General features: G+C 39.0%; 1 protein-coding gene across 1 annotated transcript in view; it reads right to left on the bottom strand.

The window, feature by feature from the left end:
* Nucleotides 1-4,610: 4,610 nt before the first annotated feature.
* Nucleotides 4,611-18,369, bottom strand: part of fat3b (FAT atypical cadherin 3b) — an 83,346-nt gene continuing 69,587 nt past the window's right edge. The window contains exons 47-53 of the mRNA XM_030068246.1: nt 17,701-18,117; nt 16,380-16,635; nt 11,570-11,671; nt 10,784-10,843; nt 10,443-10,481; nt 8,021-8,086; nt 4,611-5,685 (exon numbers count right to left, since the gene is read on the bottom strand). Of these exons, the coding sequence (XP_029924106.1) occupies nt 4,940-5,685; nt 8,021-8,086; nt 10,443-10,481; nt 10,784-10,843; nt 11,570-11,671; nt 16,380-16,635; nt 17,701-18,117 (1,686 nt within the window). The 3' untranslated portion in view covers nt 4,611-4,939. The remainder of the gene's footprint in view (nt 5,686-8,020; nt 8,087-10,442; nt 10,482-10,783; nt 10,844-11,569; nt 11,672-16,379; nt 16,636-17,700; nt 18,118-18,369) is intronic.

Below are 18,369 nucleotides of genomic sequence, written 5' to 3'. Positions count from 1 at the left end.
GGAATAAGTAAGGCAAGCAAGATGGTCATAAAAAAGAGCATGCCACAAAGAGTGTCAGTTATTAGGGCATGTTGCATAATCCTTGTCAGAATAATTTAATAAGCTGTGAATAGGGGTGAATATGGTTAACAAAGTTTGTCACTGTTTTCCCCCAATGCTTCGATCAGAGTGCCACTGTATCAGTCCAGACATACTGTATCTTGTCATGTGTTGCTGTTTTTGTTTAATGTTGTTGTTTATGTTGCTCACATTGATGGTGGTGGGAGTACCTACAGTATGGGCTGAGGCAGAGGTAGTGCCCGTAAGGATGATTGTCCTATGGATAATGACTCATCCCTCTGTCCCTCTACTGACCCTCAGCAAGGGAGGCAGGGAATCCACAGCAGAAAATAAACAAAAGTGAAGATTCAGTGAAAGTGAATGCACCAGCTGCACAGTTTAGGGACATCCGGCTGTCATCACTTGAGACATGCATGGCATAACATTATGCTAATTGTCAAAATCTAATTTTCTATGTCTTTTTGTTTGTGAAAGGCAGAGGTAAGGGAGGGGGAAAAAAGGAATACTCTAGTGTAGTGATCCCATTAAAGAGCAAAACAAGCAGATTATTTTCCAGAAGTCACATGTGCAAAGTTGCTAATAGAAGTTTGAAAAATGTCTCCAGCAGTGACAAGAGTCTCCAATTTTTTACATTTCGCACAGTGATGCATGCATTTTTCCCTGGGCGCAGAAAAATAGAGTTGCATCTCCCTGAAGTTCTGCCTTGTACCTGTTTGAGCCTTTTGTGATTCATGGCTTCTGTTTGGAGTGAGAATAGAACTGGAACAAGAGCCAACCAACATTTCACTATCAGCTGTATTTCCATCTATTTCAGTGACACAGGCTGACATGCACTGAAAAAATATATGAAGTGTTTTATTCCAAAATGAAATATCCACCGTTTGAGAAATGTAGCACTTACTATGACAAAATGATTGCTGTCATGACAATACAGCTCACCATTATGGAAAGTGTTTGCTACCTCAAGATTTTTGCTTACGAAATACTATAATTTAAGATGACATGATGGCATACCATATTTTGAAATGTCTATAAATAATCCTAAGGCACTGCCCTGTCACCACTGACAGTATGGTGGTTTATCTACAGTACAGTGCATGCAAACCTATTGTCCATACTGATGTTGATACACCGTGCCTATTTGTACTGTGTTTTTAAGAGTGGGTGGCACTGATGTGCTACACATACAATTTTTGTTTTTGCGTATGAATGTAAGATTATTTGTAAAGTGTGTCAAACAGCTCTTCTATCTCCCCATATAGCATTGCAGAGCTGTGTCAGTCGAATCAAAGAAACCTTTGGAAGCAGTCATGCTGAGAGCCATGCATAGATAAACATGCATCTGTGCACAGGCACATATGTACACACATGTACACACGTATATAGCTGCATGTTGCCTAATTGTCCAATATCTGTTATATGTGACAAGAAAAAAAAAGAAAGAAAGAAAGAAAAACCTGCTCAGGAAAATGTCTTGTTACCATGGGAATGTTTTGGAGCAGACAGTGTGCTTGGTGGTGTTAATACTCAGAGTTTTGGATGATAACAAGAACAAAGTTTGAATGACAACTCTACAGGACAGGAGAGAAAATAATCATAAACCACAAAAGCACCTCAGAGGATCGCAAGGCGCTGTTGGACCGGTCAGACACGGACCAGACTGATCATCCTCCGCACAACCTTTTCCCTCCAATCATGAGCAAATGACTGGTCACCCTCTGAGGAAGGAGATAGATTGATAAAGAAATGCCACCATACCCACTGGCAGCAGACCTGTTAACAATGAGAGATTGTGCGAGAAGCTGTATGATGTATAAATCAAGTACAAACTGTCTTTTTTCATAAGGCTGTGTAGTATCTTTTTTCACTTTGTTGCATGTGGCTGATGGCTGAAGCATGAGATGAGATGCAAACCAAATTTCTGTGCAGGCAGCAAAATTATAATTATATTAATTATGTGGTTTTAGAGATGCACAGTGTGCATAATTCAGCCATTGCATTGTAGGTCAGAATGCAAATAAACCCAAACTCAAAGGGATGGTGGGCACCAGAGAATAAGTGTGATACATACACTTAAGCCATCTATGAAACCAAAATCTCTTGTAACTAAAAAGACATTGTGATGAGATGGTTGTAACATTCACAACAAATAAAATTTCATCGCATGTAGCTAACTAAAATGATCAAACTGCATATGCACTTAACGAGATTGTGCTCACTGAATCTGCCAGACTCCAGCTGAGAGGGAAAAAAAAAGTAAAGAAAAATCATACAGTATAAGAGGTGTGACAAGACTGACTTTATAGGATTAAATATTTTATGGGGATTATATATCTCATGATGTGTGCATAGAGATATAGCTTACCTGCTACATATTCACCCTTAAGACAAATTATTTCTCCAGCCAAGCCCCTGTAACCTGCCAAACCCTGCAATATACAGCCTGGTATCTAAACTAAGTAAAAAATATGCAGCCTTCAGCACATCAGCAAACTATAGAATAATTTAAAAAACAGTAGCCTTGGAAATTATGACCTATTGTTGGAGGATTTGACTGCTATGGACGGGTATAAAAGGTTTATGTATAAACCACAGTTTAATACTTGAATATGCACTAATCACATCCATTTCCTGTGATAGACACTGGGCCTGACTGTAACTGTTTCCCATAATAATGCAATACAGTTGTATTACTTTGAAGTTACTTTCAAAAACACACTATTGACTTGTACAGCAGACTCTCCGTCTGTTTCTAGTTACCGAAAAAGTGTTTTTTCTTTTTTCTTTTTTTTTTTTCAACCTTGATACTTTTTTGTTGTTACTAACTTAGAAGGCCACTGCTTTTTATCCACATCCCAAGGATATGGAAAGTCTTAAGCTACATACAATAGATTTAGAGAATATTTCTTTCCTTTTTTTTCCCCAGAAGTGAGAACTAATGCGAATCCTCTTGTAATCCCTCACATTTCAGTCCCAGTGTAAAAAAGAATCTGCCATATTGGATACATTTGACAAAAATATCTTTTCTTCTATGGTGCTATCCTCTTCTTTGGTGCTATCCTTACAGGACTCCATCAAACCTGGCATTAATATTCATCTCATATGATGTTTGTGCCTAAGATTTGATTTTACTGGATTGCGTTTACACCTGGTATTAACTCATATATCCAGTGACCTTAAAGTGTCCCACACACAGGCTGCCAGGCATGTCATTTCTTCTCACATTTACATGAAAGCTGTGAAAGTTTTCCCCTAGAAGCAGGGTAATTATTTCATTAGGTGGATTTCTTTTTCTTTCTTTCTTTTTTTTTTTTTTTTTTTTAATCGATGTAGTGGTAATGTTAGTGAGTAATATGCATACCCTTGGAAAAAAGGAGGATCAGGCAGTTTTGCAGCTGTTATCATTACTAATAATAACTCTGTCCCACTAAATTGACAGCAGACACCTGCTCTGTCTTGTTCCCAGTCTGCAATTATGCTGATGAGCCATTTTTATCGAGTTCCTGCTTTAACATTTCCAGGTTACTATCAGAGTTGCCTGCCACCTGTTTGATTTGCTTGTTTCCAACAATCTGCATGCAAAATTGTTGTTGTCATGTTAAACATTTAGGTGATTTTCTTGTTTTTACTGCTATGTAAGCACAATTCTCTATGGGTTGAGACAATTCCACAATTCTTTATTCTGAAAGCTTTCAAACCCCCCTTGGATAAAGTTAAAACATGTATGGTGTTCAAGCTGAAGACAATGTTTTATCTCCGTTTCTGAAAAGTTTTGGAGATATAAGACTGTCACCTGAACAGCAAAGGAACGTTTATTTCGATTCATGTAGTTGTTATATGCAGCCTGGGGATGAATTTGCATTTACACTGTGATACAATAGGTATGCCATAATGTGTATTGACAGTGATGTCAGATTGTGCGTTGAAAAGTGAAGCCTTACAAGCATCGCATTTACATCAGTGCAGAGGTTATACAAGTGTAGTGGAATAGGAGTAATGTGCGGAAATATTACTCAGAGGACAAAGCTACTGAGCTGGAAGTTCTGCATGCTGACTTTCCCTGTGGATACTGTACTACATATTTTTTAAAAAGTGCTACATTACTTATAGTACTTACTCATGGCTACATGAACAAGGTACCTCTGGTGCTTGTGGTTATGGGCAGCCTCATAAATAACTAGACAAATGGGGAGTTAAATAAATAATAATACAATAATTACATAAAAAATAAATATCACCTGGCATCATGATCATAATAGCAACACTGAAGCTAAGCCTGGGACGTGCAATAATAGCTCCACAGTAACCCCTAGTGTGTCAGTAAATCAAACTATTATACTGTTGACGCAAAAAAAAAAAAAAAAAAAGAGTGTGTGTGTGTGTGTGTGTGTGTGTGTGTGTGTGTGTGTGTGTGTGTGTGTGTGCATCGGTTGCCCTGCCATCAAATGGAATGCAGTGACAACAATGCACATACATGGCTACCATATCATAAAATAGAGGAAAAACTGTCCTCTTTCATAGTCGGGTGTTAACAGATGCTGCGCCACAGTGGTTTCAGTAATAATAAATGTTATAGCGTTTATTCACAGCCAGGCTCAGCTCACTCTCATGCAGCACAGGTAGAGGCAGAACACATGTATTTCTTCTTATTCACCTATCCTATAAATAAGCCAGTGGTTTGGTGGTGGATTAATACTTGTTTCCAGTGGGGTAATAATGTGTAATAATAAAATTACAGATGGTAGTGTTCTCTTTGAATATTTTTTAGATGCTGGACAAATGTCTAGTATTATAAATGTCAAGTATAACCAGAGAGGGTCATTCTTTCTCTTAAATGAGAGTATAAATACATATTGAATTGTTTTAAACTGTCTGGTGATTAAAATCCGTCCCAGCCTGCTGTGGGTTCAGATCCAGTGGAGGCTCGGTTTATCCGTGTGGCTCTTCTGGCCCGGAGAGACACCAGGTTCAGGAGTCTCTCCAGCTCATCCCCGGACCCCCCAAGACCACTAGAGCCTCCATGATCCTCCTCTGATCCTCTCCATCCTTCAGTTTGTCCATCCCAAGCCCGCAATGGAGGCAGCAGCTGGGCCGGGTGCAGGTTGAGGCCCGGGGGGCTGGATGGGTATCCCTCGTAGGCTCGGCGGGTTGGGGGCAAAGTGTCATAAAGGCTTTCCGGATCTTGGTTTGGCTGTGTGTCCTGGCTGGGCTCTCGGTACTCCTCGTACACGGGCGAGGAGCTGTCTTCACAGCTGTCATACTCTTGTGCCTTCTGGTGCTCTCTGTGGTCTTCACGTGCCCCCGTGTCTTTGCTTTTCTTGTTGTTTTGCTGCCCGACGTGCTTTCTCTTTTCATCTCTGTCCGGTGTGTGCCTCTTTACCCACTCGCCGGACTGGTTCCTCTCCCATTGGAAGGTCCGCTTCCCGGCCTCATGACCTCGCTCTTGGCCTTTGTCCCCGCCATAGCTTGTCACTCTGTAGTCCAGCTGGAGGGAGCGTGTGCTACCTCCCCGTCTGATGGACTGCTGGGTGTCGCTGAGGTCGTAATGGGACCCCACCTCTGGGGGCCGCAGACGTGATGGTGACAACCAGCTAGAAGACTGACTGGAGGACTCCCAGTGGTATGCTGGACAGAAAAGGAAAAGGACAAAGAAAAAATCAAGAACAGAATAAAGACACATTTTCTTTAAAATGCAAGGATCAGCTTCAGTGAGAAAGTCGATTTCGCGGTGAAGAAAAAGGTCAGAAATGTGAAACTGAGGACTGCGAAACAGGAATTAAGAGAGGAGTTTTAATCAAAACTATTAGGATTACAATTCTGGTTTGACCATTTCCGACCTTGAAGATAACTGAGAATTGTAACAAGTCTCATCCACTGCTGCCAAATCAGTAGATGAATATGGTTTATAAAAAAAACATAATAAAACAGCCTTTCTGTTTTATGTATTGTGACAAGGGGAGCATATTGCTTAACTTTCCAACAGGATCAGCCTGGCAAGGTGCCACACTGAGGATCAAATCAATAAATAACTTCTCTTCTAAAGTGGCAGTAATCATCACAGTCTAATCTTGAGGAGGTAAGTGAGTTGGCACAGCTGAATCAGCTTTTGAGTAGCAGCTACTGGAGTGGCTCAGCTTAAAATGTTCACAAATTTATTTGTTGCTGTCTGAAGGTGTTAAAAAGATTTAACACCTTTAACACCACCTAATATTAATTTACAATACCTAATATTCTATTTACAATATGCAAGCTTTGCTGTAGATTGCATCTTTGTCCCTCAAAATCCAGAATAGGATCACATTCAGAGGTCCCAAAACTTGGATTTCACCTTCTTACAAACTTATTAAAACAAAACAAAAAAGATAAGAAAATAAAAAATCTGTTAAAAAAAAATGTTGTACATTAATGAATAACATAACTGATGCGTTTCTTCCTGATCATTTTTATTTATGTTTACTCCCTTGATCGCTTGAAGTTCTTACTTCTACTTTGTGTGATGTATACATAGTTTTTCAGTTGTCTGCATCTGAGCTGTGTATTGGTTTAATCGATGAACAGATGCACATGCCCGGTATTTGTATTTTGGTGCAACACCAATGTCATACAGTTCAAACATCCAATTCCCAAAGGTAAACAGATATCACACACACACACACACACACACACACACACACACATCTTGACAGCAAAATGACCTCATCTCAGTTTCACTATGTTATTTTGGGCATGTCACTGTTCTGATGAGAGGCTATTAGGCCAAAATGTTGACACTGCTAAAATGCATTGATGAAACTGAGATTATTCCACTTTGATCATGGGATTTATGTGTGTGCCACTTGTTTACCTATAAGTATTGGTTGTTGCATGTGTTCGTGTTTACACGTGTATGCGCATGTGTGCACAACGGCTGCACTCAGGGTTAGGACTGTCAACAAGATTTGCCTCAACATGCGACTACCATGTTCTAAACCAACTCCTAGCAGACGATAAATGCATCTTATGTGCTAATCAGCAGGCTTCAGTCAATTTGTTGATTATCATCGATAGAAAAAAACATAAAGAAGTTGATAGAAAGTCAATACTATGGTCAATATTAACACTCGACAGTCCAAATAAAGTCTTTCTGAAGAAATTAATCCTAACCAAAGTTGACAACCAACCAACCATCTGTTGATAGTAATTTGATCAGGGGTACTCGACAATCGACTTTCAGGTATTCATTAATTCATTCATTTTCCAAGCTGCTTATCTTAATTAGGGTTGCAGGGTGCTGGAGCCTATCCCAGTGCCCACTGAGCAGAGGGGAGAACTTGGTATTAGTAAATTACAGATAATTTATTTCAATTTGTTGATAGTTGAAAATATCTGTCAGCTAGTCTGCTGAAACAATTCTTGCTGACAGGCAGCTGATACATTGGTTGACTTAAACTTGAATGTATTAAATATCTAATGTTGAGAGTTAACAGTGCACTATTAAAATAAAGTGATGCTAGATATAAATAAAACCAACCAACCAAATTCCTTTTCTAAATTCATGCTGTCAAATGTATGGCATTTGGAAAAGTGTGTGTGTGTGTGTGTGTGTGTGTGTGGGGCACACTGCATAACAAAAATGTCCCCACTACCTACAAACTACACCATGCAGGTTAATCAGATGAGAGCGGAAAAAATATCATATTGATTAAGTATGGGGAACCAGAGAGGTCACAGTCTGTGTGGGATGCAGAGTACACTTCATTGGCTATGCCAGCACCTGGTATATAATGCAAGATACTTGCGCATATGATGGATATGAAAATCTTCACACCTACAATGCCTTGCTATCTGATCTCTCTGGCCCCTTAACAAACCATCAACATTTGGGAGCACTTACTGCATGCCATGCTGCTGGGATGTGTCTGAGTTAGTGGAGAAATTGTTCAGGTGAAGATGGGGGGGAAATATAAATTAACATTCTTACAATCCACAATGTACTCTTTGACGAACTCTACACAAATCTCATCTTTGCTCCGCAGGTGGCGATTTGCTGTCAGTGAAGTGGAAAACAAAGCAAAATATCTCATGGGACAGGAGGCCTTTGATTATGAAAAGCACTTCTCATAAAAATAACTGAAGGCAGAGCGACATGGTGAATTATGACATGGAAGGAAACACATTAGATAGCTGGAGAGAGAGGCTGGCAGAGGTCCAGTTACCTTATTGCCAGTGGATGCAAAAACAAACAACATACAGTAGATACACACACAAAACAACATACACATAAATACAACACACCTGGAGTGCACGTGCACATGCGCATACAGTCTAATGCAAACTCACACAAGGTGCATTACTGATTTGTCACACGGAAAATGATAATAATAATAATTTCAGATCCCATTTCCAGTGATAACAGGTATGAATACAACTTATAAAATGGGCAGACCTGAGCATACAAATACAAGCAAAGATGCATATACACAATGATATTATTTTATGAGAATCCACAGCACAGAGTTTTGACAGCTGCCCTAATATTAGTGTTCTCTGAGTTGCATTAACACAGAAACATCTGGTAGGCTAAATGATAGTTATTTAGAAATACCTACTAGACAAAAATAACTTATTTCTGATTCTGTCTAGGCATTTAATTCCCTCTGAAATAATACTGGCTGTCAGAGGCACATATTCTAGGGATGACTACTGGTGTTTTGATAAGATATTGACACATAGAAATTTTTTTTATAATCAATCATCAGTAATGTGGATATGATGACCAAGCAGGTAGAGTCAATAACAAAATAGATTCACAAAAATTGTATCCCTTTGCTGTAATACTGCCTTTAAAACCAGGAAAAAGCAACAAATACACAATATCAAATGAATATACCCAAAATACTAGACAATTTGAAGTCTTATACCACATAATCAGTGTTGATATATTGCTCAGATCTACACAGACTTGTTATCTAGCTAATGCTTAGTTAACCTAGTTAATATTGTTTTAAGACTGGAGTGCCCAATCTAGCAACTGAGTAAAAATAGGGCTCTAAAGGCATTTTATTCTAGAAATATTGTGGTTCAAGGTCAGTGGTGCCAGATGACAAGCAATCAGTGAGGCTGGAAAGTCAGTGTACACTCTATAGAAAGTGGTAGTTGGGGATTTGTGTGCACATCTATCACTTCATATAGATATATCATATCATCATTTCAGGCAAATTTGTGGGATGTTATGGTCTTATGATGGCATCGCTACTGTAGTTACACTGTCCCCAGTTCTTTTTATAATTGTTTTAAACTTAGTGTTAAATGAGGCAGCTTGACTTCTAAAATGCTGAGTGGATAGTTTCACGCCAGCAGGGTCAGCTCTACTTTTAGGGTTAGATATTATTGGTACAATGCCTTTCCTGAACAGCTGAGTGGGCTGTTTCTACACAATATGGTCATTTGTTGCACGAAGCTATTGCTGAAAATGAAGGCTAGGATGGAAATTTTCATTGGCATGTAGACTGGATGTAAAATCAATGTCTGATGAATCACAGGGAGCTCAAAATGCCATGAATGAATGTGCAGTCATGTCATTCATTGTTTTAACCATGAGAGCATATCCCAGCATGCATTGCGTGGAAAAAGCAGAGAAATGTCCTGGACAGCCTATGAGCAATTAAGTCTCCAGTGCAGCTGAGAAGCATGTGTTTGAACTGTGGAAGGAAACCACGCAAACTTCACCTAGAAACATCTGAGGGAGTCAAAACTGGGTCTTTGTTGCTGTGAGGCAGCCTTGCTGTAAGCATCACATGTACAGCATAAATGCACCTTCACAGCAACTTGCTGTGTGTGGGCTCTATTTGTTCTGTGCTTCCTTTTCTGCTCATCAGCAGGTTAAGATTTAAATAAAATGTGTGTGCTTTTACTCTGCTTAGTGTATAGCTACATGTAGGTGTAGTCACAGTAGCATAGTTATAGCTTTGCTGAGGACACACCAGCTTTTAGTGTTGAGTGTTGATTCAAGGATGCTGTAATTTCCTACTGAACCTTCTAAATGTGTTGTGAGCCTAATTCAATGAAACATCTGTGATGTAAGGAGCCTACTTGGTATCCAGAGTGACTCTCTCATGCAGTTCCCTAAAATATCACAAAGGACGTTTTTATCATGGTAAATATAAAATCAAAATTGCTTTGAACCTATGTAATATTGCACCATGGTCCATTGCTCAGTATTGGATTATTATAAACTGGCAAAAACAGAGCTGGGACAAAAAGAAATACTGACTTTTGAACGTCCAAAGAAATGATAAAGGAATTCAAATTGGTTTGGGATCACAGATTGAGAGGAAAAGTGGGGCCAGTGCGTTTATAAGGAGTTATGCAAATTTTACTAAGTTGTTTTGCAGCTCACTCACCGGGGCTGTTGCAACACTGCTCTCTGCCCATGTTTGACACTACAAAGGGGGAGAGAAAATAACAAAGAGAGGAAGATAAAGAGATAAACACAGGAAAAAAAGAGAAACAGATGGAAACACAAAGAGATCCAGTGTCAGAAGCTCACTAAACATTAGAAAGCCAAGTAGGACATCATTTTTTTCTATAAAGACAGGGCATTGTGTAATACAGGCTTGGCTGCTGTCTATGTTCAGTATAATCTACACTATTGAAATAACACCTTGAAATACGTAGACGGGCACAAAGGCAAACAGGTGGAACAAAGACAGTAACAATCTTTAGAAAAGGTGTTCTTTCATACCTTCACTTTCAATATTATCAACAGCATCATTGACTAGACGTATGACTGTCACTATGGAGGCTAGGTGGAATAAGGAAAGAGAACAGGAGCAGAAGAAACAACAAACAATGTCAGTGCATTCATGAATAGGATACGGTTACATGCACTGGGTGTGACTGAGATGACTGGAAGGGAAATGTGTGTGTGGGCATGTGTGTGCACACGTGTTTAGAACAGGGTCGCCACCAACACATTTGTATGGATCAATGTGTGCCTGTGCATGTGCATGTGTGTGTGTGTTTGTGTATGTGTGTGCGTCTGCAAGGAGAGTGAAAGAGATAATTTGCACAAGACTGAGGAGGACTCCTGCTTCCTTTATAGCCACAGTAATTGGACAGAAAACAAAGCTGAGCACACACACCCACACACGCACACCCACACACGTGCACACAATCATTAGTGTGTTTGGCATCTACCCAGTTATATTTAGCCACATGGGGGAGAAAAAAACTATGTAACATGAGTGCTCTTCGACAAAGACAGGTTATACAATTCAGAGCAGCAATACTCATGAAAATGAATCTGTGCATTAACATTCCATTAGTACATTACATTTGTATTAATCATATGCTAGTTTGGCTGCATTAGTGGGACTTTTCATGAAGCACTCACACTGGTATTATTGTCCTCTTTTCCATATGTTAACACACAGGTTAATGCACTGGAATAAAGCCACTAAGTATGCTGTTTCTATGCTCGGTTAATTCATTTTGAACAGTGAGGACAGAGTGATGGATTGCTTCTTACCGTTGTCATCAAAAGACTCTGATGTGTAGGAGCTGAGGGAGTGAGCCTCAGAGGTGGTGTCTGAGAAACATGTCACCTCCTCCACCAGGTCAGACACCTCCACTACACACACACAAACACACACAGGTCAGTGAGTACATCTGTTTCCAAACCCCTTCTCTGGCAGTCCTCCTGTCATTGTGACGACTTCCACATTTCTTAAGGAAAGGTGCATCCAGTGCATGCATCACTTCCCATTACGATTCTCTTATGAAGGCTTAATTCAGTTATGGTGATACCATAGTAATACGACAACAACAACAACAACAACAACAACAAATGGTGGATGGGGTTATTGATATGCGACATTGAAGAGATGGGGTTTCAGTTCTTTTATGAATATGTGAATAAAGCATGATGAAAAAGTATCATGAAAAAGAAGGGCTATTTATATGTAGCCAATCAAGATGTGGGAACTAAGTTCTTATTCTTAAAGCATCATGTAATTGGATTTCTAATTTTCCTTATTAAAGATGATGCAAGCTAACATTATTTTTCATTGTTTATTTTTTTTTATTTTTTGGGGTTACAAATACAAATTACAAATAGTAACTGCATCTTCACACATAGAAAAAAAAAAACAAAAACATTCCCTCTTAAAAGCAATTTTGTTAACTATTTCATTCTGGTTAGGAAAGTTTGCAGCATTTGAACTGGAAAGTCTCCACTCAGCGGGTTTAGCTCATTTGAATTTGAGGGGGTGGTGCTGCCTGCAATCTGGGCCCAATACTGTGACTTCTCTGCCTGAGGATTTTGTCGGAAAATTATTTGAGTAAATAAGCTTAAACTGAACTAGTTTTATTTGCAAAACATCATGAAGAACATTATTCTTATATATGTATTCTGATATCGGAAATCACAGTCACAAACTCCAGATAATGTGGGACCTGGTTTGCTCATAAAATGCTTGCCACGTACTTAATTATTCATTAATATTTCATTTATTCATGAGGCAGCAAGTAATGACACATTAACCAGCAATATGTTCCCTTGCTAGTCAGTATGTCACTTATTGACTAGTGTATACATATTAGACCACTCATTAGCATTTTACTCACTTTACTCATTAATAAATAACTAAAACCTTTTCAAATTAATTGACCCTCCAGTGAGCAACTGAGGTCATATCTGACACCAGAAATATATTCTTATTCACATATTAATGGTTACTTTAGAGATCCTTACCATACCATCCATACCATACCACTGCACCATACCATTGTTACAAGGTTATTCCCTCATAAGGAATAATGGGGTAGTTATGTTTAGATATAAAAGCAACCAATTCTAGCCATGATCTGTGATCTTTCTAAGAGCCCCAGCTGTTCTGACCCAGCTGGACATTAGTGTATGCAAAATATGTTGGTCGCTTGAGGGTTAAAATGGCAGTTAGCAGTGTAAACTGATGACAAACTGACAGTGCAAATAATAGTTAATTATTATTTATTTATACATTATTCAGCATGTCTGTTGACCGTGATTAACACATAGTTAACATGTTAACACATAGTTACTTAATGTTTAAATACTAATTAATTAGGTATTAATCAGTGAAAACTAATGCTAAGTGTTACCCCTGGGGCATGAGTTTTTCTTTCGCACACACACAAACACACACACACACACACGCACTCACACGGAAGGAAGGAAAAAAAAAGAATGACACAACCCATTTTCATTCCCACGGGAAGGAAACAATAATTAATAGCATGGAAGCCCCCACTGGAGGCTGTATTATGCAAACAATAGGATTTTAATATTGTTGCCTGGTGGAGATGAAACCCCACTGGCAAGAGTGAACGAGATGGAGTTATGAAAGATGTTGGGTAATATCTGCGTCTGACGAACAACGCTGAAGAGCAACATGAAGATTTCACTAACAGAGAACACACTGTGAACACTGCCGGGTGATAACAAAAATATACTTTGTTATCACCCACTCCAAGTACTAAACTGAAGTTGAATTATATGAAGAAAATATACCACCTCCACAAAACTAACTTAGATGAGAAATAGTTAAAAAAGTTATCTTTCTCTGGGTGGAAGTGTTCCGACTGCTTTGACTTTATTGAAAAAAATAAAGAAAAAAAAATAGGACAAGAACATAACACATCAATTCTGGTTGATTACACTGACCCTTCACATGTAAGTGCACAGGCGAGGTAATGGAGTTATCCAGATTTTTTTTTTTTCCCCCGCAGGACACAATTATCAGTTTTCACAGCATGTAAAAGTAACATAATGAAAGGTAAAATAGAGAGTAATAAGTATTTTTTGAAATGGGTAATGAGTAAGGCATTGCTTTTCAGAGCTACGAGTTCTACACTGGTTGTGAGAGCCTTGTTAACCAAATTATATAATGACTACTTACATGGCAGTTTCAAAGGGGGTGAAAACTGAATTACATTTCAGTTCATATTTAAGGCTCTATAGCAGGGCCATTCAACTACAAATTGAGTTGGGCCAGATTTTAAAGCCAGGAAATGTACATACGGCCAGTCATTTTCAGCAGCCTATTGAAAACCTTTCTTTTCTTAAGCTTTTGGTAATGAATGTAGTAAAAAAAAAAAAAAAAAAATAGCAATGTTAATTTTTTTCACTTTTGAACTTGACCCTGACCCTGATCAGCTCATTCATGATGGCCAAGTTGCATTCTTTACAATTTTGAAGTCTCTGAATGGCTTTTTCTTCTTTGCCGACATCCAGGATAAACGAATTGAAGCAGCTGTGGCTCTCTACACGAGGGAGATACGCCGTAATATGACAGAGTCAAAATCTGCATTTATGTGTCCCTCTTCCGTGATGCCTCGGGAAAATTTGCCCAAAAGCTTTCGCGTTTCTCAAAGTGGTGCCTCTGAATATTGTATTCTTAAACAACCGCAACGCACATATTGCAATTTAAACACAGTGGTTTGGCATTTGTAGATGGCAGTGAAAATAAACAAGTATTTGCCAGTCCAGACAGTTAAACCGACGGTTTTTGTTGTCAAATTTACACTTCAGGGTTGACGGAGACATATTTTCAGTAGAGCACTTGCCCACTTGTGACTGTCAACAAGATGTTTGGAAAAGCTACTCGGCATGGTCGGAATTGCATCCCATGGGAAAACATTGATTTGTGAAAGATATTCTGGTGTTTCTCTCACTGGTTTTGTATCATGACTGCTTATGGATTTTAGGGCACGCTCGCAGAACTGTTTAGGCTACACATACAACGTAAAATTCCTTTTAACAAATATATTTTTAAAAATGATATTATTATTAAAAGGTTTAAATTACTATTAACATAGCCTATTTAATTCAAACTTGCTCAACCAGTTGGAAGTTGTTTGTGGGCTGAACAGGTGTCTCTATAAGCTTTAACTTAGCAGCCAGGCACAGAAACTATACTCTAACTGAAGACTTCAAACAAAATAACAAACAAAATCAAAAGCATTAGTTTTTTTTTTTTATATTAGCCTCATATGTGGAAAAAAAAAAAAAAACACTGCTGGAGGAATGTGTGCCATTATTTAAACACAAAATAAGGAGAAGACTCTATTTCTTTCTCCCATGCAAAATGTAATTATCTCAAATTATTTCTGTGGTTGAGCCAGACCCCTCACAAGCAAGCAGCCAAGGATATCGTTGGCAATCTTCACAGGCAAATCAGCTCCTTGATCATTATACACTGCAAACATCTCCGAGCATAAATGTGTTCAAACAAACATAATAAGGTAGATCAGCCCACTCAAGTCAAGAAAATGGTACTTTATTCAAAGGAATTGTGAAAATAAGTTGATTGCCATTTGAAACAAGTGAGATTATCTCATCCCACTGGGAGATTTATTTTCTTGTTTTAAGAAAAATACAATTTTAACACCAATGAGACTGAAGGACTTGTGAAAGGAACATACCACTGATTTTGTATGATTACATAATATCTACAAAATGTATATATTTAATGTTTCTGCTATTTTTTTCCCGAAGCAAACAGTCAAATCTAGAATACTGACATCATTTTTCCTACTTTTTATCCAGCCACTGAATTCCATTCATTTTACTATGTCATGAAAAATAACTTTCAGAGACTTGAAACTTTCTTCATACCAGTTTTCCATCACCATCAATTGAATTGAATTCAATTCAATTCAATTATATTTATGTATATAGCTCAGTATAACAAATTACAAATTACCATCATTAAGTTGTCCACTTTAGTTGTCCTAAAAGCAGCAGCACTGTTGCATTGTGATGACCAGTCCCCAGGGAAATGTTTGCTTTACGCAGCAAATTATATGTTCTGTGGCTTATGAATGGCGACAACTTTGCTGTAGCAGAAGCAGAACATTATTAGGTGGGTGCTTTAACCAAAAATCACTGGCATGGTCCTTTAGGATGGATTTTTTGCAGTGTATTTGATAGTGTGAAATATTATCCTCAGTCAGTTGATCTGCCTGACCCTGCTAGATTTGGCAGTAGTACAGTTCTCACACAGTAGGCAGACTTCACAGTGTTGGCTATTTACTTAACAGGCGCAAAACTGTCAAGGTAATTTAAGCCCCCTGGCTCATTCTGGCCCTTTTCCTTCATGTTTGATCAAAAGGCATCGATCACTTTGAAATTAGTTCTCTCAGTGAAGTTGATGCTATGGGTGTAACACAAAGAGCTCATGCCCTGCGTACCCAGTCATCTGTGTCTTTTAATCAGAAGCTATAGACATATAACGAACGTGAGAGTGAGTGTGTGTGTGTGTGTGTGTGTGCATGGTGCACATCATGGTCAGTCTTACCCTGTGGACTGTTAGCTCTCTGTGTTCTCTCCAGCTCGTAAGCTCTTTGCTCCCATTCCTCCTCTCTCTCATCTCTGGCTCTCTCCTGCCCATCTTGCCTGGCTCCCTCCCCCTCCCAGGACACTTTGTGGGAGGGGCTGTGTTCTGAGCGACAGGGCGATGCTGATGGGAGGTTGGGTGCCACGCTGCACACTGCAATGCCTCTCCTTCCAGCCCCGCTCCGGACATGAGACATGTCTGACAGGAAGCTGCTCAACTGTAGAGATGAAGACAAAGAAAAAAGAAAAAAGAAAAAGAAACACAGCAACTCACTGAGGCAAAGAGTGAAATGAAAAAAAAAATGGCTTTTTGCTCCTTGTTAGCTCATTGTCCACATCACATTTAAGCTATAATAACTGAAATCACAAAACTGAGTACCATTTCAACTCAACAGAGAAAATGTGGACTAAGGATGTAACGTGTTGGGCAAACTACAAGAACCATGTAGACTCAACATGCTTATTCCATGCCAGTTGGGTCTAAATGGCATCACTTAAATTGACCAATCACTTAATTTTGATTACTGCAGATTTAGCTATAAATGCTAAAAAAGAAATTCTTATATTTACTTACTGGAGAGCAACATATTTTTTAGAGGCACAGCAGGCATGCATAAAAACTTTCCAAATGATTAAGGGAAACATGTTAATAATGGTACATTTTTGGATTTTCATCCCTGAAAGCCTTGTTTTCTTTCCCTAACACACCATGTTTGGTCATAGTGGCTGTAAATTGTGAATTTTGAAGAATGGCTATAACAGAAGCGTGCAAGGTATGCAAGTGATCCTCCAGTAGAGGTGGGTGACATGGCTGAAATATTTATTGTGATAATCATTTGGATATTTTTAAGATATCGTTATATCATGGTATGTCTCATGAATGCAGAATCATGTTAAATTATTAAACTGAAGTTTAATCTAATGAAAAGTCTTGTTATTTTCAGTGTTAGGTCAAACAAAATTCTTCTGCTCTTTTTTTTTTTTTTTGTGGTCCATTTTGTTAGTTGTTTAATAAAATGTGGTTGTAGTCATCAGTTTAATCCACAGAACTGTGTATTCCAATACAACAATATCACTGTATCATCATGATAAAATTAAACTGAAGACAGTAATGATAACACTTAATTTCCAATATTTCTGAATCCCCTTCCGTATGTGTTATGGCCCAACCCACCCACTTATGATCAGTCTGTGACACACACACACACACACACACACACACACACACACACACACACACACACAAACACAAGTACAACCTATTGCATCAAATTCAATCATACCTGACTCCTTTCACAAGAGGAGGTCTTGTCACCATCCACAGCCCTCATGCCCTCACTGCAGAGTCCTCCAGGTAGTGGTGAGTGGGTAGTGGGACGTACCATGACTTGAGGAGGGCCCCCCGTGACTCCGCCCCCGTCACCGTAGCTACTTGTGGCCCCTGGTGACCCTGGCACACGCACATTTTTAAATTCAATCCCTTCCACCCTTGTGCCAGTCTTGTGCAACATGTAGTTAGCCTCTGTGGATATGGCTGAGACGCCCATCACGGCCTGAGTCCCTGGGCCTGGGTCTGAGTCTTTCCTGAAGGTGATTTTCTTCCTGAAGGCGATGAAGAGGATGAGGAGAAGAATGATGACAAAAGCGAGGACGCCAATGCCAATTATCTCTCCTGGTCCGACATAAGACAGGGGCTCCGCCTGGGAAACATGAAAACACTGATGCTATCATTTAATCAAAATGGAAGCAATGCAGACATTGTCGCTGTTGGGTGAAAACCTAGCAATTCCAAATAATTGTCAAGTTTTGATTTCAATTTCATGCTCTCCCATAGGCTAAGACTATTGTGCAACCCTTGGGTTTGTAAAGTTGCTTAAAAACCCATTAAAATATATTTTTAAAAAATGTATTTCCATCAGGTGAAAGACAAGGCTATTTTTCTTATTTGACAA

The sequence above is a fragment of the Myripristis murdjan genome, chromosome 14 (genome assembly GCF_902150065.1).
Source record: "Myripristis murdjan chromosome 14, fMyrMur1.1, whole genome shotgun sequence".
Lineage (NCBI taxonomy): Eukaryota > Metazoa > Chordata > Actinopteri > Holocentriformes > Holocentridae > Myripristis > Myripristis murdjan.
This window is presented reverse-complemented; position numbering and strand designations above follow the sequence as displayed.